General features: G+C 66.9%; 3 protein-coding genes across 5 annotated transcripts; 2 read left to right on the forward strand and 1 right to left on the reverse strand.

Annotated features, from left to right (window-relative positions):
- Positions 1–21: 21 nt before the first annotated feature.
- On the reverse strand, positions 22–6,142 carry SH2D2A (SH2 domain containing 2A). Of its 3 annotated transcripts, none has more exons than XR_010073873.1 (9): positions 4,956–6,142; positions 3,839–3,990; positions 3,478–3,653; positions 3,257–3,346; positions 3,014–3,179; positions 2,607–2,762; positions 1,579–2,094; positions 506–1,324; positions 22–351 (listed from the first exon to the last, which is right to left on the reverse strand). XR_010073873.1 is itself a non-coding variant. In XM_063357387.1 (9 exons), exons 1-8 carry the CDS (start codon positions 4,987–4,989, stop codon positions 1,208–1,210), a joined length of 1,407 nt encoding a protein of 468 aa, XP_063213457.1. In that variant the 5' UTR covers positions 4,990–6,142; the 3' UTR covers positions 22–921; positions 1,203–1,207. The 3 variants fall into 3 exon arrangements, 2 of the variants coding, with proteins under 2 accessions (XP_063213457.1, XP_063213456.1); XM_063357387.1 differs by having other exon boundaries at positions 22–921; positions 1,203–1,324; XM_063357386.1 differs by having other exon boundaries at positions 22–1,324.
- A 14-nt stretch (positions 6,143–6,156) lies between these two features.
- Positions 6,157–12,428, forward strand: LOC134525988 (death-associated protein kinase 2-like). The gene is given in 14 exon segments (XM_063357369.1): positions 6,157–6,530; positions 6,533–6,785; positions 7,586–7,656; positions 8,176–8,270; positions 8,404–8,625; positions 8,774–8,912; positions 9,146–9,275; positions 9,575–9,623; positions 9,781–9,807; positions 9,935–10,087; positions 11,419–11,464; positions 11,573–11,662; positions 11,892–11,978; positions 12,252–12,428. Coding segments are annotated over 14 exon segments (1,623 nt in total). The 5' UTR covers positions 6,157–6,350; the 3' UTR covers positions 12,333–12,428.
- Positions 12,429–13,356: 928 nt separating this feature from the next.
- Positions 13,357–25,822, forward strand: INSRR (insulin receptor related receptor). The gene is made up of 22 exons (XM_063357422.1): positions 13,357–13,734; positions 15,692–16,243; positions 17,763–18,075; positions 18,168–18,310; positions 18,456–18,600; positions 18,707–18,921; positions 18,998–19,124; positions 19,274–19,512; positions 19,592–19,759; positions 19,845–20,034; positions 20,162–20,203; positions 20,313–20,578; positions 20,729–20,865; positions 21,732–21,897; positions 22,692–22,800; positions 22,940–23,010; positions 23,696–23,925; positions 24,014–24,124; positions 24,250–24,409; positions 24,494–24,623; positions 24,731–24,865; positions 25,062–25,822. The coding sequence occupies exons 1-22, from the start codon at positions 13,641–13,643 to the stop codon at positions 25,318–25,320; spliced, it is 4,002 nt and encodes a 1,333-aa protein (XP_063213492.1). The 5' UTR covers positions 13,357–13,640; the 3' UTR covers positions 25,321–25,822.
- Positions 25,823–25,901: the final 79 nt, after the last annotated feature.

Here is a 25,901-nt window from a genome sequence, read left to right on the forward strand (position 1 = left end):
CGGTAAGGCTGAAGGCTTCGTGGCGGCCCGCGTTTCGGGGTCGCTTCCCTGGGTTTCTTCGCGGAGCTGTTGCGCGGCGGGTGATGAAACGCTTGTCGGAGGGAGTTTTGTTGGCGCTGGCGTCTGCGCTCCCCGCCCTGGATTCAGCCCCTGAAAACGCCGAGCCCTCGGCGTTCCCGCTCGGAGCACGGCAAAGCAGCTCTCGGCGGCAGCGGCGCCGGGAGCCGGGGGGGGGGGCTTTGCTGCGGCGACAGACTGGGGTTGTGGGGTCCTGGAGCGAGCCGAGGGGCCGAAGCTCAGGGGTTCCCCGTTTCTATTTCCATTCCGGTGTGTAATGGCTCATTTTTAGCGCTAGAGGGGAGTTAACGAGGATGGGAATCGGGACTGAGTCGCGCTCTGCTTTTAGCCATGGAAGAGCTACAAAATGTAGGCTTGTGAAAAGAAAAAGTGATTTTTTTTCTTTTTTTTTTTTTCTTTCTGAGAGGTAAAAGAAAACAACACCAACCCCGCAGCCCTGCTTTTCCCTCCCCGTCTTGACGCTCTGATGCCTCCGAGCGTGGGGCTTTGGCTGCTGCCCCCCGGGCGCTTTCTGCTCCATTTCAGGCTGGCTGCGCCTGCTGCGAGGATGACGTTGGCTCGCTGTTGTTTCGGACAGAACGAAACCCGGGTTTCGCACGCCACGGGGCAGCTCTGGGGTCACCGACCCGGCAGCCGAATTCCGTCCTCGGATTTGGTGCTACCCTGTGTTTTGTGGCTGAGGAAACAGGCAGGGCTTGGAGGTGTCGCCACCGGGCTCGTGGTGGTTGGTGTGGTTGCCGTGTCGCTCCGGCTTGTGGCCAATTTAATATCTGACTCTGGATGCGCTGGCCGTGCCCGAAAGCTGTCTCTGTTTTTACTGTAATAGCCTTTTCCGCCCTCATTCTATTAATAGAAAGCTCTTTCTGAACGTGTTCAAAGATAAATTAAATGCCTTCCCCTGCTTAACTGTCTCGCAGGGCTTGGGAAGCAGGCTGCCGCGTTGGGAAGGGCGTGGGAATCCCAGTGCGGAGCGGACCGGCATCGCTGGTACGACTGGGGCACTGGTTGCAGAGAGGCTAATGGTGGCCTTGGACCTCTCCTCCCAGGTCCAAGGGCTTCCTTCGGTGGTGAAGGAGCCTGAGAGGATCCTTCTGGCTGGGAGCTGGGTCTTGTCTGAGACCTACCTGCGTTAGAGCCGGTCTCCAAAAAGCTGCTCGTAAACGTTCTCGGGTCCCTCCTGCCCGGCCGCGGTTCGCTTTGCAGCGCTCGTCCTCTGGCTGTAAACGGGATCATCGAGCTCCATTCCCTGGGGAGAGGTGAAGGGAAAGGGCCCTGAGATCCTGCCGTACCGGGCGGAGGTTTGAGCTGAAAGCCGGGCCGTGGTTGACGGTTGGTCCTTCAGCCCTCCGCTTCGGCTGGGGACGGCGGCTCCCGCGGGGAGCCCTGGGCAAGAGACACCCTTCTCCCCGCTGTCACCCTGGTGTGGGGCAGACCCCGACCCACCAGCCCCTTCGGGAAGCTCTCGTTGGGACCGAGCTCTAGAGCAAAGAGCGGCTTTACCTCCGTAGCCGGGCTGGAGGCTCCTCTCTCCTTCCCGGCTGCGGTAGGAGCTGCCGGGAGCTGCCGCCTCTTGGAAGCCTGGCTGGAAGCGCTGCGGAAGAGCCGGCGGTGGGTGCGGGATTTGGGGGGCAGCGTGGAGAAGGCGCCTCGGGTCTCCCTGGGGAAGGGAGCGGGCGGATCCTGCCGGGCTACTGCCACCTCGGAGTAGATGTTCTCCTCTGGCCCGGTGCCGGGGCTGGAGCCCCGTCCCATGGCGTAGAAGGGGATGGGCTCTTCCAGCTGGCGGTTGGTGGAGGGACCGGGAGTGATGCCCTCGTGGGGCTCGGCGTAGGTGTGGAAACACATGAGCTGCTGGTACTTGGCGTCGGACGGCTCGGGGAAGACGGCTTCTTTGCGCGCTTGAGCGAGGGGACCTTCGGGAGCTGCTCCGCTGCCGCCGCTGCCGGGGCTGTACGGCCCCTGAGCCGCCGCCGAGGAGCCGGCTTTGGCTGGGAGCGGCGGGGGGACGCTGGGAGCCTGGGGAGGAGATGGGACAGGACGGAGGTGAGGGCTGGAAGCAGGGCTGGCATGGATCCATGGGGGCTGGGGCTGCGTCCACCTCTCCCAGCTGCGTCCCCCATCCCAGGTGCCTCCCCATCCTGACTGTGTCCCCCTCTCCCAGCTGCGGTCCCCATCCTGGTTGTGTCCCCTATCCTAGGTGCCCCCCGCTCCGCCTTCTCCCGGCTGTGTCCCATATCCCAGGTGCCTTCCCATCCTGTGTGCGTCCCCCTCTCCCAACTGCGTTCCCCATCCTGGTTGTGTCCCCTGTCCTAGGTATCCACCCCCTCTCCTGGCTGTGTCCCTGTCCCGCCTGTGTCCCCCGTCCCAGGTGCCCCCCTCTCCCAGCTTCGTCCCCCGTCCCGGTTGTGTCCCCATCCCAGGTGTGTCCCCGTCCCAGCTGCATCCTTCCACCTCACAAGAGCTTTGACCCGGCTGCGGTTTCTCTCTTTGGGAAAGTGTCTCCATCCCCTTTTTCCCCCCGCTTTTACCTCCCTGGAGGAGCCCCCTTTTCCCCTCTGCCTGGCTCCCGGGGGTCCCCTGGACACGGTGCCGTATGCTGGGAGGCTTCCTGGTGCTTCGCTCGATGGGGAACGCGCGCCATCGCTGCCAGTGGGGGTCCGCGTCCCTCCTTGGGGCTCATCCTCCTGCGGCGAGAGGAGAGGGGTGCCGGGGTGGGGGTGTGGGGCAGGGCAAGCCGGGTGCTGGTCCCACCTCGGGGCTGGGTTTGACTCGTTGTTCCGACTGGGATGCTGCAGGGTGGCTGCGCTCCCAACCCCGGCTCTCGTGTTGCTTGGACTTCCCCAGCTTGGGAAAATCCTCCCCCCCCCGGCTCCGTACAGCAGGAATGACCCCCACTTTTTCGGCTGCGGGGACTAACGAGGGGCCGGATCCTCACCCTTCCGCGCGGCACCGTCAGGAACTCGTGGTAGGGGGTGAGGGGGGCCGCGGCGTAGTGCCGCAGCAGGTCGGCCAGCTCGGCGTGGGCGCTCCGCTCCCCCAGGATCACGTACCGCCCGTCCGGCAGCTGGTCCAGGACGAAGTGCCGGCAGCGCTCCCTGCCCCTGCGGGGAGAGGGGACGGGGTGGGCACAGCGGGCGGGCAGGGGACCCAGCCGGGGACGGGGCTGGGGGTCCCTCACCTGTAGGACAGGACGAAGCCCACGGTGCTCTCGCTGAAGCGGACCAGGAAGCAGCCGGGGGGCTGATCCTGCAGCAACTGCTCCGTCTCCCTGGGGGAAGAGGCCCGGAGCTGCTCGCCGTCACCCCCTTAGTGGCATCCAGGGCTCCGGCTCCCCAGTTCCAGCTTCCCACGCTGCAGGGGCCACCCTGGCCCCGGCTTCAGCCCCCTCCTCGCGCTCACCTCCGGCTGACGAAGCCATGGAACCAGGCTGGGAGCTCGCCCGTGGCCCCCAGCCTCTTGGCTTGCGTCTGCTCGAACCACAGCCTCGTCCGGGCACGCAGGGCCACCAGCTCTGGCCGCAGGTCCCCATCTGCTGGGGACCAGCCTGGTGGGGACAGCCAGGAGCCTGGCGGGACCTGGAGGGAAGGGGGGAGCTGCGGGTGGTTGCGGGTGAGGACGTGCCCCGTGGATGCTCCGCTCCCCGCATGGGGCTCCTGATGCAGCCCAGGAGGACACGGTCCCCGTGGGTGTGTGAGCTCGGGGACATGGGGACAGTGAGCTGGGGGGGGGGAACGGACCCTTCGCAGCCCCCCCGTCCTACCCTGCCGTCTGCGTCGTGGTGTCCCCGGGGCTGCTCGGCTCCCTGGGGCTGGACCGGGGTTGTGTTGGGTCCTGGCTTGGCGCTGGCTTTGTTGTCCTCACCGATGGGTTTGAAGGTGCTGAAGAGGGGACGGGCGTCATCCATGGGGCCTCCTGTCCCAGGGAGGGGGGAGAAACGGACTCAGGGCGGTGAAGCCCTCGTCATCCCCGAGGAGCCCCATCCTGGGGCTCATCCCCCTGGGGACACCACCCCGGCCCCCCGCAACGAGAAGGGACGATGATCCTGGGCCCCCGGAGGAGAAAAGCCCCGGGGAGCGGTGAGCTGGGTCCCCACCCGGCCCCCCCGAAATTCCCTGGGGTGCCAGGTCAGCGAGGTAGGGGGCTCTGCGTGCGGCCGCTGAGGGACCCCCAGCTCGGCCCCGTGCCACCGACACTCGGCGAAATGACGTTAATCCCCAGCAGATGCTTGAGGGGGTGGAAGAGGCCGGGGCTGGCTCCATCTGGGAGGCAAAGGCGAGTCAGAGGAGCCGGTCGAGGCTCGTCCGAAAGTGGGGGGGGACAGGGAGAGCCGGGGGGACGACACGGGGCACCCCCGTCTCCACCTTTAACCGTCCCCGCGCCCCCGGCGGGCAGGGGAAGGCTGGGAAGGGGTTGACAAAACGAAACAAAACAGCCCCAACCGCAGCAAACCAAGGCGGGGAGGTGAGTTTGGGTCAGGTCCTGCCCCGGCTCCTGCTCCCCCCATCTCTGCCTCGGGGGGGGTGTGTGGATTTGCTCCCAGGGGCACACATCCCGCGCTGCTGGGGTGAGAATGGGTCAAACTGGGCTTGAAACGGGCTAAAAACCCGGTTTTGCTCCGTGAGCCCTTTCCGGGATGGATTTCCCCTTTCGGAGGGGCTCACACCTGGCTGGAAGGGCCAGGGTGGGCCGTTGGGAGCCCGCTCCCTCTCTCTGCGCCCCACTTCGTCCCCTGCCCCTTCTCCGTCCCCCCTTCGGATGGGGGGAGCATCCCCGCATCCCCCCTGCGCTCCCCATCCCGCGTCCCCCTGCTCGGGCTTCACTCCTCGGCCTTTTTCCTCCCAATCCGACCCCGGAGAGACCCCGGCCCAGGCGCCTACCTCTGCCCGGCCACGCAGGGACCCAGGAGTCCATGGCTGGCGTCGGGGACAGGGGCAGGGTGGCGGGACGGGCGGCTTTGTCCCCTCACCCCCGTTCGCCTGCAAGGGCAGGAAGCGGCAGCCGAAGCCGCAAGAGCTCTCGCACGATGGCGAGACGTCACGGGAAGGCGGCGGGGTGGCATTAGGGTGACACCCAGGTGACACCGGCACCCTCGGCCGGGCTGTGGCGAGGTGGGGGCTCCGGCCGCTCGCCCGTTGGCACGTCGAAGGGCTCTTTGTTCCTACCAGCTGCATCCTGGGATCCGGTGCCGCGGGGCTCGGTTGGCCCCCGAGCCGGGATTCGGTTCTCGGGGCGGTGGGATGCGGCACCGTTCCCCACGCTCCAGCTGCAGTGTCCTTCTCCCTGGCAGCCGCAGGAGCCGGGCGCGTCCCGGGACGTGCTGGGGACATCAGCACAGCCAAGAGAAACACGGCAGCCACATGCCAGCTGCGACCGTCCCCCCCCCCTCCCCGCTCCCCACCGCCGCCGGTGCCAGGCTGTGACCGGCACCGCGGCGAGAGCGATGCCAGCATCCCAGAGGCCGCAGGGATTAGGGATAGGGATGGCTCATCCATGGCACCGGGAGAGGGGTGGGGTGCGATGGTGGGGACGGTGCCCCCCCCTTCTCTCCACCTTAAGAAACCTGTCCCTCCCCGCCACCTTCACACCCTCCGCTCCTTCCTTCCCCTCCGCCGCCGCAGCCCGATGGTATTTTTATCCGTCAGCCAGGTTTCCTGTTTGCAATCCTCCCGCTCACGGACGCAGAGCGGCCGGGCAGGGGGGGACGGCGGCCGGTGGCGGGGGACACACACGCGACATCGTCCGCCCGCAGCTCGTCCCACCGCGTCCCTCCCGTTCCTCGATGAGCCGAAGCGCTGGAAACGCCAGGAATTGCCCCTAAAAGGCCTTTTCCCAGCTCTTTTCCGCAGCCGGCCACGGGGAGAGCGCGGGGGGGGGGGATTTCTCGAGAGAATTTGGGAGGAGGGACGTTAAAAAGAGATTTTTCTCCTCCCGAGCCGCAGCCGGACGGATCCTGCTCCTTGGGAAACGCCGGGACTTCCAGGAAAAGCCTGGCACTGCCGGGGTTTGCCGGAGGAAGGCTGGAGCTGTGCGCGGTGGCAGCGGGGAGGCCGGACCCTCGCGGGGAGGTAAGGGGTGCCGGCTCCTCCCGGGGGATTTTTGGGGTCCCGCGGTGCGTTTCGGCCATCGGAGGCCAGGGAGCGGCTGCTGCCACCTGCGCTGTCTTTTCCCTGGGAGCCCATTTTCCGGCTGGCCGGTGCCGGGGCATTTACAGCCGTGGCCGGACCGGTTTTCCTGCTGGAAGGTTGACCGGCAGCGGGACACGGTGGGATGGGATGCTCTGCCCCCCGCAGCCCCCGCTGCTCCAGGCCCGGCCGCTGTGGCGTGGGGCCACCCGTGCCTCAGTTTCCCTCCCTGCAAAGGTAGCAACGAGGGGGCCCGGCGAGGGACGGGGCGGGGGGAGGATCGGCTGCTTGTGTCCCTCGCCAAGGGACAAACGGATGCGCCGTGACCCCGGGTTGGCGTGTTGGACCCCGCAGCCGTGTCACATGCCGGGGACGGTGGCCCGGCTCCAGCCACGGCCGCCCCCACGCACGTACCAGCCCGGGGACCAGCTGGCTCCATGCAGTGCCGGGGGCGAGCGGTGCTGGCCGGGTGCCCCCCCGCCGAGCCCGGGGGTGCCACTGTCACCATTGCGGCGGGTGGCAGCCGTCCCCTGTCCTGGGAGAGCGAGGGAGAGCGCGGCTGGGTGCGGAGGAAGGCTCCGGAGGGTGAGGGGGCACAGTTGGGCTGGGAGAAGGGATGAGCGAGGCCGGGGGGGGGGGGACCGGGCTTGGGGACCGCTCACTGTCCCTTAGGGCCACCGCGGGGGGGGGGACAGGAGGGGACCCTGGAATCACCCCAGGAGCACCCCGGCCTCCGGAGGGGTGAATCCCGGCGGGCCGGGAGATTTTGCCGAGAGATTTTGCCGACATAAAGCCGAAGCAGGCGGCCGGGAGGGGTTCCACGTCCCGGGGTCTCGTGCTCCCGTATCGGGCTGTTTTTTCCTGCCGGGGGGGGGGGACCCCGCCTCTGGCCGGTGTCACTTTCCTTGTCCCTTTCCCGATGGCCTTGAATCCCGCAGACGCGGTCCCCAGCCCAGGAAACCTCCCGTTTCCAGAGACACGGCGCTGGGGACGTCGAGGTGGCCCCGAGACCGGGCCTCGGAGCCCACGTTCCCCCTTCTCCGCATCCCGCTGGTTCCGGCTGCCCCGACCCCTGGGGCATCACTAGCCCCATTTTACAGCCGGGAAAACTGAGGCAGGGAGGGCCGGGGGCGGGTGCGCGCCTGCTGCGGCGGGAGCCGGCGGCCGTGAGAGGCTGGTTTGTGGCTTGGAGCTGCCGGGGACGCGAGCCGGGACCCCCATTTAGTGGGTGCTGCCATCAGTGTAATGAGTTGGGGGGGACTCTGCCAGGCCCACAGGCTGCAGGCAGGGCACTGGCCCAGCAGAGCCCTCCCGGGGGCCCCCCGCTGTCCCCCCCCCAAAGCCCCCCCTGGTCCCCCTCACCCTGAACCTTCTTGTCTTTGCAGCGATGGCTGAGGGTGGCCAGGAGGGGGTCCTGGTTGGGGGGTCGCTGGGGGCCGCCCCTGACAGCGCCCAGGTGAGCCGCGACCGTGGGGCTGAGCCGTGGGGCTGCGGGTGTGGGGGTCTCCTGCCCGGGGGCCGCGGGCCCGGCGGGGGGAGACCAGGCGGGATTTTCACAGATGAGCTCGCCGAGATATTTTTCCCACTTTTAATCCCCCTTTTTTAAAAAAAAAAAACCAAACAAACCCTGCAAGGTGTTAGATTTTCTCTGCGTTTTGCACCCCCCTGAACCTCCCCGGTGCGGCGAGGGTGTGGGGGCTGGAGCGACCCCCCCCACCCGCTCCCCGCCTCTCCCTGCCCCATTTCCGAGCCCCCTCGTCAAGGGATGAAGGTCTCCAAGGTTTCACATGCCGGAGGGTTTAGTGCGAGCCGGGACAGACGGACGGGGCCCGAGCTCAGCCACGTATTAGACATCAGAGAATCCCCTCTAGTGCGTGCTGGGTTGCGGGGAGGGGGGGCGCGGTGATCTCAATGGGACGGGGGGGGTCACGGGGCAGCTCCGGGATGTCCCCGGGATGCCGATGCCTCCCCGCAGGATCCATCCGAGGCTATGGGGAGCGAGGGGCCGGTGGCCACCCTCAGCCCGGGCAACGTGGAGGATCTGTACGAGCTGCTGGAGACGCTGGGCAGGTGAGGGGGGCGCAGGGTTGGGGCTGGGGGGGGGCGGGGGGGGGGATCCTGGAGGCAGCCGACCCCCCCGGTGTGCATGTGGGGACGACGGGACAGGCCTGACCGTGCCCCCAAGCCCGTTTCTCGCCCCAAGCGGGCACTTCGGGGTGGTGAGACGCTGTCGGGAACGCAGCACCGGGACCTTCTACGCCGCCAAATGCGTCAAGACGCGGCGGTGCCGGGGCAGCCGGCGGGGGCTGGAGCGGGCGCAGGTGGAGCGAGAGGTGACCATCCTCCGCCAGCTCCGCCACCCCAACATCATGCGGCTCCACGACCTCTTCGCCAGCAGAGCCGAGGTGGTGCTCGTCCTGGAGCTGTGAGTCCCGGGGAACCCTCCCTCTGGATACATGATACATCCCCCCACCCTTTTTTGCGTGGGAGGTGGCTGAGCTCACCCCCCCCACACAATCCCCCCCCCCACCACCACCACCTTCTTCATCCTCGCCTTCCTCCCCACCCCGCAGGATGGGCGGCGGGGAGCTCTTTGACTTCATCGCGGAGAAGGAGATGCTGTCGGAGGAGGAGGCCATCGAGTTCCTGGGACAGATCCTGCGGGGGGTGGAATACCTGCACGCCCACCGCATCGCCCACCTCGACCTCAAGGTGCCCGCGGGGACCCCCCCCCCTTCCCCTCCCACCCCTCATCCTCGCTGCTGGGGGGGGCTCAGGGGGCTACGTCCCCCCTTATTGGGCATCTCCAGAGCCCTGACCGCATCCTGCCCGGCTTCCCGGGATGCTGCTGCCCTTCCCGGGGGGGGGGCTGCGCCCACCGGCAAAGCCCATCACCCCCCCTCCACCCCGCCTCTCCCGTCACCCCCCCACCCCGGTCCCCGCAGCCCGAGAACATCATGTTGGAGGAGAAGGACGTCCCCAAGCCCCGCATCAAGATCATCGACTTCGGGCTGGCCCAGCACCTGCGGGACGGCGTCACCCTCAAGAGCCTCTGCGGGACCCCGCAGTACATCGGTACGGGGACGGGGGGGGTGTCCCCCGGGGCGGGAGGGGGGTGTGTGTGTGGGGGGTGGTGTGTGTCCCCAAGGAGCCCCACTCTGCGGGGTGCAGCTGGGGCGCTCTGCGGGGACACGGCGAAGAGACCCCCGGGGTGGGAATGGGACCCCCCCCCGCGCCCCCCCACCACCACCACCCCCCCGAGGCGTGCGGGGAAGGAGGTGGCCGGGATGGGTGCCGTCCCCTCCAATGTCCCCCCTCCCTCCAATGTCCCCCCCCCTCCAATGTCCCACCCCCGGCTCTGCGTTCACCCCCAGCTCCTGAAGTGATCAACTATGAACCCCTGAGCTCCGCGACTGACATGTGGTGAGGAGTTGGGGGGGGGACGGGACGGACACCTGGGGGCGAAGGGTTGAGGCGGGGGGTGGGTAGGGACCCCCCCCCTCGCCCCTCGGGTGCTGCGGGGCTGGGGGGGGGGACACCCTGGGGAGGGCAGCGCCTGAGCCCCACCTCTGCCTTTCAGGAGCATCGGGGTCATCACCTATATCCTGTGAGTACGGGGCGACGCTCCCTGCGGCCGGGGGAAACTGAGGCACGGGGACACGGTGACGCGGTTGAGCCCGGGCGGTCGCCCCGGTGCTGTCCCGGCACTCAGCGGCTCCGTCGTGTCCCCGCAGGCTCAGCGGCTTGTCCCCCTTCCAGGGCGAGACGGACGCCGAGACCCTCTCCAACGTCGTGGCCGGGGCCTACGAGTTCGAGGAGCGCTGCTTCAGCCAGACCTCCGAGATGGCCAAGGACTTCATCCGGCAGCTGCTGGTGAAGGAGCCAGCGTGAGTCTCCGTCCCCTTCCCCAGCCCCATCCCGTCTCCGTCTCCACCCCCATCCCAATCCCCATCTCCGTCTCCAGCTGCGTTCCCATCCCAATCCCCAGCCCCCTCCCCACCTGCATCACCATCCCGATCCCAGTCCCTGTCTCTGTCCCCATCTCCTTCATCCCCATCATCCCCGTTTCCATCATCCCCATCATCTCCACCATCCCCATCTCCATCTTCCCCATCTCCATCATCCCCATCTCTATCCATATTCCTACCCCCATTCCCATCTCCACCTTCATCTCCACCCATATTCCTATCCCAGTCCCCATCCCCATCTCCACCAGCCCCATTAGCCTCATTATCTCCATCATCCCCACCATCTCCACCAGCCCCATCTTCATCCTCATCTCCATCATCCCCATCTCTGTCTTCATCTCCATCCGCATTCCTATCCCAATCCCCAAACTCTTCCCCATCCCCATCAGCCCCACCTCATCAGCCCCATTGCCCCCATTATCTCCATCATCCCCACCATCTCCACCAGCCCCATCTTCATCCCCATCATCCCCATCTTCATCCCCATCATCCCCATCTTCATCCCCATCATCCCCATCATCTCCACCATCCCCATCTTCATCCCCATCGTCCCCATCTTCATCCTTATCATCCCCATCACCCCCATCATCTCCACCATCCCTGTCTTCATCCCCATCTTCATCCCCATCATCTCCGTCACCCCCATCGTTGCCACCATTCCCATCTTCATCCCCATCACCCCCATCATCGCCACCATCCCCATCTTCATCCCCATCATCCCCATCATTTCCACCATCCCCATCTTCATCCCCATTTTCCCCATCATTTCCACCATCCCCAACTTCATCCCCATCATCCCCCTCTTCATCCCCATCATCCCCCTCTTCATCCCCATCACTCCCATCTTCATCCCCATCACCCCCATCATTTCCACCATCCCCAACTTCATCCCCATCATCCCCATCATCCCCACCATTGCCACCATCCCCATCTTCATCCCCATCATCCCCATCATCTCCACCATTGCCATCTTCATCCCCATCATCCCCATTCCCATCGTCCCCGTCCCCCCCCATTGCCACCATCCTCGTCTTCATCCCCATTCTCCCCATCATTTTCACCATCCCCAACTTCATCCCCATCATCCCCATCTTCATCCCCATCATCTCCACCATCCCCACCTTCATCCCCATCATCCCCATTCCCATCGTCCCCGTCCCCACCTCCGTCTCCATCTCCATCCCCACGGTGGCCATGTGGGGCCGGGACCCCCATCGCCCCCCCGACCACCCCATCCCTCCGTCCTGCAGGCACCGCATGACGGCGGCCGAGTGCCTGGTGCACCCCTGGATCAAGGTGAGAAGGACGTGGCCGGGGTGGGGGTGGGGGTGGGGGGGTTGGGTGCCGGACCCCCGGCAGCGGGGTGGGGGCACGGTGCCGACGCCGTGTCCTGGGCCCCGCCAGCCCCTGAGTCGGAAGCAGGCGGCCAACCGGAGCCGTTCCTCCATCAACATGAAAAACTTCCGCAAGTTCAACGCTCGGAGGAAGTGGAAGGTGAAGGGGGGGGGGGCCCTGGGGGGGTGTGTGGGTGTAGGGGGGGGGACACCCAGCAGCGGGGTCCCACCACCCCTGGGGTCCCCCGGGGGAGATGGGGCTGTGCTCCGTCCCAGGGCTGACTGGGTTTATTGGGGGGGGGGGTCTGGGGGGGGGGGACACACATGTAACGGTGGGGGTGGGGGGGGGAAGAGGAGGAGAGTGACCCCCCCCTCCTCGGACCCCCCAGCTCTCCTACAACATGGTGTCCGCCTGCAACCGGCTCTGCCGCACGCGGCTGCTCTGCGGCCTCAGGAAGGAGGAGGACGAGGAGCTGGTGAGACCCCCCCCCCGACCCCCCCCCCCCCTTGGCAAAGGGCTGAGGGAGATGAGATTTGGGGGGGGGGGGGGTGTCAGACCCCCAAATGGAGGGCGGGGGGGGCGGCGGAGCTGCGCAGGGGCTGTGTAACGGGAGGGTGTCCTCGCCTGGGGTGCCCTCTCCCCTGGGGGGGGTCCTCTTCCCTTGGGGGGGGGTTTCTCTCCCCTTTTGGGGGGGGGGGTCCTATCCCTGCCTTCCAACCCCCCCAGTGTCCCTGTCCCCCCCCCCAAGCGCCGCTGCGAGAGCGACCAGGAGGAGGAGGGCAGCCACCCCGTCACGCTGCTGCGCCGGCGGAGAAGCAGCTGCTCCTGAGACACCCCCCCCCCCAACCCCCCCCCCCCAAAAAAAAAAGCAGACGGGACCCCCCCATCCCTCCCCTCCCAACCCTGCAAAGAGGGACCATCCCATGCCAGGAGCCCTGGGGGGGTCCCGTCCCCCCGCCCCGTCTCCCCATCCCAAGGGGCAGGAGCACTGTGCGGCCCCAGTGCTCCCAGTTCCGTGCTGCTGGTTGGGGGGGGTCACTGGGGCGGCAGCTCCCCCCCCCCCAACCTCCTGCCCTTCCCCCCCCCCCCCAACCCTGCCACGGCGGGGACCCTTCCCGTGCTCACCCCCGCTGCAAGAAATAAATGCCCCCCCGGCCTCGTCCATCCTCCTCTCCTGCCTCCGCGCCGGGTGCCGGCGGCTTCATCCCGCTCCTTCTCCTCGCTGTGGGGCTGTGGGGGCCCCGGGGGGGCGGACGTGGGGACCCCCGCTCCCCCCTACGGCGGAGGGTGACCCTTGGATTGTCCCCACTGTGCTGCTCCTGGGGGGGGGGGGGTCTCCGGTGGGGCTCGGCTCCTTCCCCGGCGTCCGCAGGCCAGAGGAACCTGGATCCTCCAGGTCGGAGTGGGGAAACTGAGGCAGGAGACAGCCCCGATGGATGGTAGGGATGCCTACGATGGAGGGTGACCCTTGGATTGTCCCCACCGTGCCGCTTTTTTGGGGGGGGAGGGGGTCTCCGGTGGGGCTCGGCTCCTTCCCCGGCATCCCCAGGCCGGAGGAACCCGGATCCTCCAGCTCGGAGTGGGGAAACTGAGGCAGGAGGCGGCTCTTCCCGCCCCACTCCGATGGGTGGAAAGGATGCCTACGACGGAGGGTGACCCTTGGATCGTCCCCACCATGCCGCTTTTTTTGGGGGGAGGGGGTCTCCAGTGGGGCTCGGCTCCTTCTCTGGCATCCCCAGGCCGGAGCAACCTGGACCCTCCAGTTCCGAGTGGGGAAACTGAGGCAGGAGGCGGCCCTTCCTTCCCGCCCCGCTCCGGCGTGGGGGGGTGCAGGGAGTGGGGGGGGTGGGGGGGTGTCCGCCCTGTTTTCCCCTTCTCTATTTCCCAAACAAGCCCTGGCCCTGGGCCTGACAGTTGTCAGGCTAAATATTTTGCCTAACGGCAGCCGAAAACAAAAGTGAAGGGGCCGGAGGCTGCCGACAAGGGGGCCGTGGGGGCCACCCTTATCCCGGCGTGCCGCGGGTGCCCGGCCGGACACGGCGCGCGAGGCCGGACACGGAGCAGCAGCACCCGAGGAGGAGGGACGGGGACGGGACCCCCCCCCCCAAACCCCGACTCCCAGGGGTCCCGCTCGGGGATGGGGACGGGGGCGCCGGGTGCCCTGCGGCTGGGGGTGACGCTGCTGCTCCTGGGGCCCCTCCCGCTGCCCCCCGTGCGAGCCCCCTCCGAAAGTAAGTGCCTGGAAAGGGGTGGTGGTGGTGGTGGAGGAGGCGGGGGGTCACTTGCTTGGGGGGCAGCTATGGGGTGGGGTGGGGGGGGTGCTTTGTTGTGATGCCCGTGGGGGCTTGCAAGAGCCAAACGCCACGGCAAAGCTCTTTGGGTGCTCCCTGCCTCAGTTTCCCCCACGTACGCTGCGGACCACCCCCCTCCTCCCCCCGTATAGGGCAGGAGGGGCAGAGTGTGGCCCCCCCCTCTCCAGTTGCTGGGATGGGAAGAGGGGAGCGGGGGGGCTCGGCCGGAGCCGGGGGCATCGATCGCTCGGCCCCGCCGGGAGCCGGGATGGCGGAGCTGCTGCTGGGATGGAAAATGGCCAGGGAGGGGGTGGCACGGCGAGGAGCGGGGGGCCATGGTGGGTCCCGGTTCTCACCGTCACGATGGGGGGACGCCTGGGGCCTGCTGGCAGCCAGGGGCTGGGGGCACCGGGGGGCTGTCGGGCCGTTCTCCCTTCCCCTCTCCCCGCCGCCCCCTGCCTCAGTTTCCCCAAGCACCCAGGGGGTGTTCTGGGGGGGGGAGTGTGTGTGTGTGTGTATTGGGAGCGATGGAGGAGGGGGATGAAGCATCCCCATGTGTCCGGAGCTGCCCTGGGGGATGCGCCTCGCTGTGTCCGCTCCCACCTGGGACCCCCGTCCCCCCGAGGACGTGGGGTCCCCTCCGGCGGCAGAGGGACGGGGTGACTTTGCCAAGGTCGGGGAGGGTGGTGATGGCGGCGGGGGGGGGGGGGGGGCTGTAACCCCTGGGGCCGGTGCTGCACCCACAACTGGTCCCGCGGGAGGATGGAGGGGACCCCCATGTCCTCGCTGGGGGGGACGGACGGACAGAGGGGACCCAGGGCTCCCCCCCGGCTGGCAGCAGCCCACTGCCAATGGCCGGGCCACGGTGCCGGGTGTGACCAGTGCCCGTGGTCCCGGGGGTGGCCAGGGTGACCGCGGCTGATGAGTGACGCCGGGAGGGGAAAACCATCCCTTCATCAGGATCCGGCCACGATCCGCAGGCTGCGGGCAGATGGGGGGCAACCATGCGCCCGGACCCCCACCGGGACCGAGCCCGGTGCCATGGTGCTGGCCGGGGGGGGTTCCCCGTGGCACGGGCGGCCGAGCCGGGGTGCCGGCGTTGCCCGGTGTTTAGGGTACGCGCCGAACCCGGCGTGTTTACAGTAAATCCTTGTTGGGATCCCAGCGGCTTCTTTCCGCCATAACTCAGCGTCAGGTTTCAGGCCGGGGGGATGCTGCCAGGGGGGCTCATCCCGGATTTTGCGTCCCCGCCAGTAACCGGGAGGTGGGAGATGCTCCATCCCCTGCTGCCCCCCCCACCCCCGACGCTCCCGCTCTCTGCCAGGGTCCGGGTGGAAAAGCCCCCGGGATGGCAAACCATGCCACGGGGGTGCCCGTGGTAGCCCTGCGTGCCGCGTTAGCCGCCGTGCTGGGGAATTAATGGGAATGGCCTTGCGGGAGGTGCCGGTAACCACGCATCCGTGGAGGGGTTGGCGGGGTGTGGGGGGGAAGATGTTGTGAGCTCCCCACGGCTCGGGGAAGGGAGGGGAAAAGCCCTCTGCACCCCCAGCTGAACCCCCAAACCCCCCGGGGCTGGGACACGCGTCCCGTGGGGTGAGACGGCAGCCCCGGGCAGCCAGACCTCGTTAGCATCACGCCTCGTCACGCCGAAGGACGCGTCGTGCCCCGGGGAGCCGCGGCGCGTCGGCTGCCTGTCAGACCCGCTCGCGTCTCCCCATCGCGGCCACTTTCGACAGGCAGCGCAGGGACATCCAACCCCCCCGCCCCCCAGCCTCCCCAGCCCCGGCATCACCGCGGCGCCAGCGGGGGGATCCCGGGGTGGTGGTTTTGGAGGTGGCGGGGGGGGGGCAGCTGCCCCGTCCCCGCTGCCCATGGGGTCCCCATCTCGTCACCCCAGTCTGCGGTAGCATGGACATCCGCAACGACGTCTCCCAGCTCCAGAAGCTGGAGAACTGCTCCATCATCGAGGGCAACCTGCAGATCCTCTTGATGTTCACCACGGGCGCCGAGGACTTTCGGGGGCTCAGCTTCCCCCGCCTGCTGATGATCACCGAGTACCTGCTCCTCTTCCGCGTCTATGGGCTGGAGAGCCTGCGGGATCTCTTCCCCAACCTCTCCGTCATCCGCGGCACCAACCTCTTCTTCAGCTACGCCTTGGTCATCTTCGAGATGCCCCACCTGCGGGACGTGGGGCTGCACAGCCTGGCCCACGTCCTGCGGGGCTCCGTCCGCATCGAACGCAACCAGGAGCTTTGTCACCTCTCCACCATCGACTGGGGGCTGCTGCTGCCCGACGCCGTGGACAACACCTACATCGTGGGCAACAAATTGGCCGAAGAGTGCGCCGACGTCTGCCCGGGCATCTTAGACGTGGAGAAACCCTGTGCCCAGACCAGCGTCAACGGGCAGCTGGATTATCGCTGCTGGACCTCCAGCTACTGCCAGAAAGGTGGGTTCTGCCCCACGGTCGTGCCGGGACGGTGCTGGTTTGCACCGTCGGCTCAACTGGGAGGGCGCTGGGGAAGGCCGGTGGAGCCGGGAGGGGATGGCAGGCCGTGGTGGCCGTCGCTCCCCCGCCGCCGGCAACGTGGTGGGGGTAAGAGGATCCGCACTGTATCACCCTCCGGAGGAGAGGCCGGCTCCCGGCTGCCGTGTTTTCCCAGCGGCGAGGTAAATACGGGCCCCTCCCGGGCTTGTTTGCTGTAAACGGGAGTTGGGAATGGAATATGTACTATAAACACAGATCCTTATCGGGGCTGTGACCCCGGCTGCCGGCCTGGCACCCGGCCGCTGGTACCGGGCTCACCCCGTCCATCCGTCTGTCCCGCCGGCTGTCCGTGCAGCCCTGCATCCGCCCGTCCAGCTGGACACACGGCCACCCCTCAGCCCACCTGTCCAACCATTTGGCCATCCATCCATCCGTCCATCCGTCCGTCCGGCCATCCATCCATCCGTCCATCCATCCGTCCATCCATCCATCCATCCATCCATCCATCCATCTGTCTGTCCCTGCATCCCTCTATCCCTTCATCCCACTATGCATCGCTCCCTCCATCCCTGCATCCCTCCCTCCCTCCCTTCCTGCATCCCTCCATCCCTCCTTCCATCCCCGCATCCCTCCACCCATCCATCTATTCCTTCATCCCTCCATCCATTCCTCCGTTCCTGTGTCCCTCTATCCATCCCTCCCTCCATTCCTTCGTCCCTCCATCCCTCCTTCCATCCCTGCATCCCTCCATTTCTGCAACCCTCCATCCCTCCACCCCTTCACCCATCCCTCTATTCCTTCATCCCTCCATCCCTCCCTCCATTCCTGCATCCCTCCATCCGTTCCTGCATCTCTCTATCCATCCCTCCCTCCATTCCTGCATCCCTCCCTCCATCCCTCCACCCATCCCTCCATCCCTCTATTCCTTCATCCCTCCATCCCTCCCTCCATCCCTCCCTGCATCTCTCTATCCATCCCTCCCTCCATTCCTGCATCCCTCCCTCCATCCCTCCACCCATCCCTCCATCCCTCTATTCCTTCATCCCTTCATCCACCCATCCCTCCACCCATCCCTCCATCCCTCTATTCCTTCATCCCTCCATCCCTCCCTCCATTCCTGGATCCCTCCCTCCATTCCTGCATTCCTCCCGCCATCCCTCCCTCCATTCCTGGATCCCTCCCTCCATTCCTGCATTCCTCCCTCCATCCCTCCACCCATGCCTGCATCCCTGCATCCCTCCATCTCTGCATCCCTCCATCCCTGCATCCCTCCACCCATCCCTCCATCCCTCCACCCCTCTCCCCTTGTCCCCCCGGAGCCGGAGGATGTCGGTAGCCCCCCCCAGCCCTTCCCACCCTTTCCCTCTCCCCCCAAGCGGGGCCTGCCTCGCCCCCCCCAACCCCTCCGTGCTGCCCCGGGATTGGGACGTCTGCGCCCGGAGGCTTCTCCCGGCCCACGCCGCGGGCTCTCTCCCCGCAGTGTGCCCGTGCGGCGCGGGCTCGGCGTGCACGGCGACGGGCGAGTGCTGCCACGCCGAATGCTTGGGGGGTTGCGGGCGACCCCGCGACAACCGGGCCTGCGTCGCCTGCCGCCACTTCCACTTCAACGGCCACTGCCTGCCCTCCTGCCCGCCCCGCACCTACGAGTACGAGGGCTGGCGCTGCGTCACCGCCGAGTACTGCGCCAGCCTCCGCAAGGTCTCCCACAACCCCCGCGACGCCTCCAAGTTCGTCATCCACCAGCGGCAGTGCCTCTCCGAGTGTCCCTCCGGCTACACCCGGAACGACAGCAGGTACGGCGGGGTGTCCCCCCCACGTCCCCGCCACCGGCGCGGTGGTGGCGCGGTACCCGGCTCACGGCCCGTCCCCGTCCTCCCGCCCGCAGCATCTTCTGCCACAAGTGCGAGGGGCTGTGCCCCAAGGAGTGCAAGGTGGGCACCAAGACCATCGACTCGACGCGGGCGGCGCAGGAGCTGGGGGGCTGCACCCTCGTGGAGGGCAACCTCATCGTCAACATCCGCCGGGGCTGTGAGTGACGGCCCCGGCCCCCCCCCCAGCAACCCACCTCGGGGGTGTGGGGTTGAGGAAGGGGTGGGGGGTCTTTTCCCTCGTAGGGTGAGTCAATGGAGGGGTGTCCGCCCTCCCCGTGCTCACGCCCGCGGGTTGTCCCCAGATAACCTGGCCTCGGAGCTCCAGAGCAGCCTGGGGCTCATCGAGACCATCACGGGCTTCCTGAAGATCAAGCACTCCTTCGCCCTCGTCTCCTTGTCCTTCTTCAAGAACCTCAAGCTGATCCGCGGCGACTCCATGGTGGACGGGTGAGGACGGGACGTGGGTTCGGGGAGCACGGACGTGGGTTCGGGGGGACACACACGGGTGGTTTTGGGGGTGCCCACCGCCATCCATCCACCTCTCCTCCTCCAGGAATTACACCCTGTACGTCCTGGACAACCAGAACCTGCAGCAGCTCTGGGACTGGAGCCACCACGTCCTCTCCATCCCCGTGGGCAAGATGTACTTCGCCTTCAACCCCAAGCTCTGCCTGGCCGAGATCTACCGCATGGAGGAGGTGACGGGCACCAAGGGGCGGCAGAACAAGGCGGAGATCAACCCCCGCACCAACGGGGACCGGGCGTCCTGTGAGTACGGGGACCGGGGCGGGGGACAGCCGGCAGTGCCGCCACCCCCCGCCCGAACCCTGCCACCCCTCCACAGGCAAGACCCAGACCCTCCGCTTCATCTCCAACGTCACCGAATCTGACCGCATCTTCCTCAAGTGGGAGCGGTACCAGCCCCCCGAGTACCGCGACCTCCTCAGCTTCATCGTCTACTACAAGGAGTCGTAAGTGGTCCCCGTCCCCAACTTGTCCCCACAGCGGAGGGCTTGGGGACCCCATCCTGTGGCATCCTGGTGGGCTGCTGGACCTCCATGGGGGGTCGTGAGGCCGGGAGGGGGTCCCAGGACCCTCCCCGATGCCCAGTGTGGGGCAGACCCTTCCAGAACGTGTCGGAGTACGTGGGGCAGGACGCCTGCGGGGCGCAGAGCTGGAACATGCTGGACGTGGAGCTGCCACTCAGCAGCGAGCAGGCGCCGGGGGTGGCCCTGCTCAACCTGCGCCCCTGGACCCAGTACGCCATCTTCGTCCGCGCCATCACCCTCACCACGGCCGAGGAAGGACGCAACTACGGGGCGCAGAGCGAGGTGGTCTACATCCGCACCATGCCGGCGGGTAAGGGCCTTGGCGAGGGGGCCGGGGATGCCGGCGGCGGCCTCCCAAAAGACGGACTGACGCCCTTGTGTCCTCCCAGCCCCGACGGTGCCCCGGGACGTCATCTCCATGTCCAACTCCTCCTCCCACATCGTGGTGCGTTGGAAGCCGCCCACGCAACGCAACGGCAACATCACCTACTACCTGGTGCTGTGGCAGCAGCTGGCTGAGGACATGGAGCTCTACGTCAACGACTACTGCCACAAAGGTGAGGGCAGGCGGGTTGGGGACGGCAGCCGGGGGACACCGGCGGGACGGGGACGCCGCCAGCCCTGCCCCGTCTCCGCCCGCAGGTCTGAAGCTGCCCACCAGCAGCGCGGACACCCGGTTCGGGGACGGGGACGGCCCCGAGGTGGAGCAGGACGCGGAGGAGCGGTGCTGTCCCTGCCGCCCCGCCGACGGGCAGCTCCGCATGGAGGGTGAAGCCGAGTCCTTCCAGAAGAAGTTCGAGAACTTCCTCCACAACTCCATCATCATCCCCAGGTGCCATCCGCGGGAGTCCCCACGTCAAGGGGGGAGGTCCCGCAGGCTGGGGGTGTGGGTCTACCCCGGGTTGGGGGTCTGGTGGCTGCTCCCGGCAGATCCTTTAACCGATTTCCCGCTGTCTCAGGCCACCCTGGAAGGTGACATCCATCAACAAGAACCCACAGAGGTGAGCGGGGACCACGCAAGCCTGGAGGGTCTCTCCTCCCCTACTCCATTTTGGGGGACAATCCACTGGGAGACAAGTCCCCACCGCCTCCTCTCCCCACCTCCCGCAGGACGCCAAAGCGGCGCAGGGACGTGGTGGCCGTCACATTCCCGGCCAACGCCTCCTCCGTGGAGCCGCCGGCCCCCAGCCGCGCCGGGGGCGAGCCCAAACCCGACTTCCAGATCTTCGAGGACAAGGTGGTGCGCGACCGGGCGGTGCTGTCGCGGCTGCGGCACTTCACCGAATATCGCATCGACATCCACGCCTGCAACCACGCCGCGCACACCGTGGGCTGCAGCGCCGCCACCTTCGTCTTTGCCAGGACCATGCCGGAGCGTAGGTCCCGGCAGCTTCCTCCCTCCCAAACCCCGCCTTGACGATGCTGGCATGTTCCGGGGTCCCGGCACCTTCGGGATGGGGGATTGGCAGGGGGTTGGGATCTGGGTGATGCCCCCAGGAGCTGAGCCCCCCTTTTCCCCTCTCCAGTGCAAGCCGACAACATTCCCGGCAACGTCACCTGGGAGCCGGCTGGCAAGAACAGCGTCCTGCTCCGCTGGGAAGAGCCCAGGAACCCCAACGGGCTCATCCTCAAGTACGAGATCAAGTACAGCCGTGAGAACGAGGTGAGGACCCCCCCGCAGCACCCCCTGCCCGGCCAGGTCTGGTCTGGTTACGGGGGCACAGCTGCCACCCCACCCCATCCCATCCCATCCCATCCCTATCCCCATCCCATCCCAATGTTCCCATCTCATCCCCATCCCCAACTCCATCCCCATTCCATTCCATCCCATCCCCATCCCAACCCCATCCCATCCCATCCCATCTCCATTCCATCCCATCCCATCCTCATCCCAACCCCATCCCATCCCATTCCATCCCTATCCCCATCCCAATGTTCCCGTCTCATCCCCATCCCAGTCTCCATCCCCTTCCGAGTCTTACCCATATCCCATCCCATCCCCATCCCCTCTCCATTCCATCCCATCCCCATCCCCTCTACATTCCATCCCTATCCCCATCCCCATCCCATCCCAGTGTTCCTATCTCATCCCCGTCCCTAGCTCCATCCCCATCCCAGTCTCACCCATATCCCATCCCTATCCCCATCCCATCCCATCCCAATGTTCCCATCTCATCCCCATCCCAGTCTCCATCCCCATCCCAGTCTCACCCATCTCCATCCCATCCCCATCCCACCTCCATTCCGTCCCATCCCCATCCCCATCCCCATCCCATCCCAATGTTCCCATCTCATCCCCATCCCAGTCTCCATCACCCCCATCCCATCCCCATCCCATCCCAATGTTCCAATCCCATCCCCATCCCCAACTCCATCCCCATCCCAGTGTCCTTCCCCATCCCAGTCTCACCCATATCCCACCCCATCCCACCCCTTCCCATCCATCTCTCTCCCCCAAGGCTTGTCCATGCCTGGGGAGGGGGTGGGGAGGTGAAGCCCCCTTTGCCACCCCACCATTGTCCCCTCCAGGAGGTCACCACCGTCGTCTGCGCGTCCCGTCACCGCTACTCCAAGTACGGAGGGGTCCACCTGGCTCTGCTCCAGCCGGGCAACTACTCTGCCAAGGTCCGGGCCACCTCGTTGGCCGGCAACGGCTCGTGGACGGGGCTCGTCAAGTTTTACATCCTGGGGCCAGGTACCCACAGGGGACAGGGGGGACACCGGCAGGGTCCCTGGCCGTGGGGCCGGGAGCTGGGGGTCAGGGGGTGCTGCTGGATCAAGGCACTGAGGAACTGGGGAATGCTGGGGAGATGGGAGGTTGGGGACGCTGCTGGGCCGGGATGCGGAGGATCGGGGGATGCTCCTGGACCAGGATGCTGAAGACGACGGGCGCTGCTGGGCTGAGAAGACACTGGGGACCAGGGGATGCTCCTGGACTGGATAGATGGGGATCAGGGGATGCTGCTGGGCCGGGATGTTGTGGATCAGGAGATGCTGCTGGAGTGGGATGTTGAGGATCAGGGGATGCTGCTGGGCCAGGATGCTGAGGATCAGGAGATGCTGCTGGAGTGGCATGTTGAGGATCAGGAGATGCTGCTCGGCCAGGATGCTGAGGATCAGGAGATGCTCCTGGAGTGGGATGTTGAGGATCAGGAGATGCTGCTCGGCCAGGATGCTGAGGATCAGGAGATGCTCCTGGAGTGGGATGTTGAGGATCAGGAGATGCTCCTGGACTGGGATGCTGAAAACAAGGGATGCTGTTGGGTTGGGAAGCTGGAGGACCCGGGGTTGCTGCTGTACCGGGGGATCTGGAGGACTGGGGGACACTCTGGGATGGGGACACCCAGCCATCAGTGAGTGCTGCTGGTCAGGGGCGCTGGGGACTCCCCCTCTCTGGCCCGATGGTGGTGGTGGTGGGACGAGCGTCCCTGTAACGTGAGGGGCGGGATGAGTGCCCGGCCCTGCCCCACGGCCACCTGCTCCCGGCAGCCGAGGAGGAGTCCGGCAGCTTCTACGTCCTGCTCACCGTCACGCCCGTGGTCCTCATGGTGCTCATCTCCTGCCTCGCCGTCTTCGTCTTCTTCTACAACAAGAAGAGGTAGCGATGCCCCCCTCCCCCCCCGGCAGGGCTGGGCTGGGGCCGGATCCAGCTGAGCCAGGGCCAGGGAAGGGTCATGGGGAGGTGGCAGCGTGCCCTTGTCCCCCCTTGTCCACTGAGCCATGCCCACCCCTCGCAGGAGCAACGACGGGTATCCCAGCGGGACGCTCTACGCCTCCGTCAACCCCGAGTACTTCAGTGCCTTGGACAGTACGTAGGGACAGGCGGGGGCGTCCCCGTGGGGTCTGCTGCGCCCTTCCCTTGCTGGGGCCGTACTGGTGGGGCTGGGGTTGGGGATTGGGATTGGGATGGAGGTGGGATGGGATGGGGATGGAGATGAGATAGGGATGGGGATGGGGATGGGGATGGAGTTGGGGGTTGGGGATTGGGATGGGGATGGGATGGAGATGGAGATGGGACAGGGGTGGGGACAGGGATGGGGATGGAGGTGGAGATGGAATAGGGATGGGGATGGAGATGGGATGGGGATGGAGATGATGATGGAGATGGAGATGACGATGGAGATGGAGATGGGATAGGGATGGGGATGGAGATGGGGATGGAGATGGAGATGGGGATGGAGATGGAGATGAGGATGGAGATGGAAATGGGATAGGGATGGGGATGGGGATGGGGATAGGATGGAGATGGGATATGGATGGAGATGGAGATGGGATAGGGATGAGGATAGGGATGGGGATGGGGATGGAGTTGGGCTTGGGGATTGGGATGGAGATGAGGATGGGGATGGTGTTGGGGATGGAGATGGAGATGGGGACGGGGATGGGGATAGGATGGAGAGATGGGGATGGGGATGGGGATGGGGATAGAGATGGAAATGATGACAAGGATGGTGATGGTGACGGTGATGGGGCGATGCCCCCTCGTCCCGCAGTGTACATCCCCGATGAGTGGGAGGTGCCGCGGGAGAAGATCACGGTGATCCGGGAGCTGGGACAGGGCTCCTTCGGGATGGTGTACGAGGGGCTGGCGCTGGGGCTGGTCGCCGAGGGCGAGGAGACCAAGGTGGCCCTGAAGACGGTCAACGAGTTGGCCACCATGCGGGAGCGCATCGAGTTCCTCAACGAGGCCTCCGTCATGAAAGCCTTCAAGTGCCACCACGTGGTAGGTGGGCGGCCGGGGGGGGAGGGAGGAGACACGGGGGGGGTGGGGTGGGGGTCTGGCTGCTCACGTGCCCCCTCCCCCCCCCCAGGTTCGTCTGCTCGGCGTCGTGTCCCAGGGCCAGCCAGCTTTGGTCATCATGGAGCTGATGACACGCGGGGACCTGAAGAGCTACCTGCGCTCGCTCAGACCTGACGCCGAGGTGAGGGGCTGGCCGGGTGCCGCAGTGCCCCACGGCCAAAAGGGGCACCCACCTTCTTCCTGGAGGGGTCCCGGTGTGTGTCGTCGTCCCCCGCTCCCAGCCCCGACTCTCTGTGCGCGGTGCAGAACAACCCCGGGCTGCCGCCGCCGTCGCTCAAGGACATGATCCAGATGGCGGGGGAGATCGCCGACGGCATGGCGTACCTCAACGCCAACAAGTTCGTGCACCGGGACCTGGCCGCCCGCAACTGCATGGTCTCCGAGGACTTCACCGTCAAGATCGGAGGTGGGTGGGCTTGCTGCCAGCCCCGCATCTCCCGCTGCTCACGCCTTCCTCCTCCTCTTCCTCCTCCTCTTCCTCCTCCGCCAGATTTCGGCATGACCCGGGATATCTACGAGACGGATTACTATCGGAAAGGGGGCAAGGGGCTGCTCCCCGTCCGCTGGATGTCCCCCGAGGCCCTCAAGGACGGCATCTTCAACACGCAGTCCGACGTCTGGTGGGTGTCGGGGTGGGGGGACTACGCCGGGGGGAGGATTTGGGGGGGATTTGGGGGGGGGGGGGATTTGAGGGACGTCCCCCGGCTGAGCGGCGACGTGCCGGCAGGTCCTTCGGGGTGGTGCTGTGGGAGATCGCCACGCTGGCCGAGCAGCCCTACCAGGGCATGTCCAACGAGCAGGTCCTGCGCTTCGTCATGGACAACGGCGTCCTGGAGCGGCCCGAAAACTGCCCCGATAAACTGTGAGTTTGCCGGGGGGGGGGGTGGGGAGGGGCGGGGGGGGACCCCCCCCTGTCCTGCTGCGGGAAAGGCTTGACACCGGGAGAAACCGGCACCGAGCCCACGGCCCTGGCCTCTGGGCTCTGCAGTGGGGTGGCCGCGGGGGTGCCGGGGCCCCCCAAAACCCAGCGCAGCCCCCCCCCCAACTCTCTCCCGCAGCCACGAGCTGATGTGCCGGTGCTGGCAGCAGAACCCCCGCCAGCGCCCTTCCTTCGTCCAGCTCCTGGAGAGCATCAAGGACCACATGGCCCCCGCTTTCCGCACCCTCTCCTTCTTCTACAGCCCCGAGAACCGCCGGCGGGGTTCGGCGGAACCCTCCGACCCCGAGACCGAACAGGGCCCCGGGGAGGACGAGCCCCCCGCCTCCCCCCTGCCCAACCGCAAGGACGGCGGCCGGCTCCCCAACGGGACGGCCTGACCCCCCCTCCCCCGACCCCCGACCCCCGCGGGGGGCCTCGGATCCACGCCGGACTCTGCACCCCCCACCCTGCTCCGGCCACCCCCCCCCCACTACTGGGACCCCCCCCCCTTGCGTTATTTATTGCCTGGTTGGGGAGGGGGTGCCTTGGGGAAGGGGGTGGGGGGGCAAAGCGAGGATGCTCCGTGGGGGTGCATTTCCCCTGGGAATAAATTGGGGTGCCCCAAGTCGGGGGGGAGGGAATTACCACCAAAGTCTTTCCCTATTTTTATTTTTTTTTTTGGGGGGGGGGGGGTAACGGGGGTCTGGGGGTAGGGAAGGGGATTTTGGGGTTCAGGGCCCGCCCCCCCCAACCCGGCAAACGGGTCAGTAGCGTGACACCCCCCCCACCCCCCACCCCCCCGCATTTTACAGGTGGGGAAACTGAGGCACGGGGCAGCCCTGCAGTGGGACATGCCTGGGGCCACCCTCATGTGCCCCCCCACCAGTCCCTGCACTGGGACCAGTGTCAGAGGGGTGCTGGTCTGCGGAAGGGGCTTCGCTGTCTAATCCGTGGCTGTGGGATGAGCACGAATAAAGGG

The sequence above is a fragment of the Chroicocephalus ridibundus genome, chromosome 21 (assembly GCF_963924245.1).
Source record: "Chroicocephalus ridibundus chromosome 21, bChrRid1.1, whole genome shotgun sequence".
Taxonomy (NCBI): domain Eukaryota; kingdom Metazoa; phylum Chordata; class Aves; order Charadriiformes; family Laridae; genus Chroicocephalus; species Chroicocephalus ridibundus.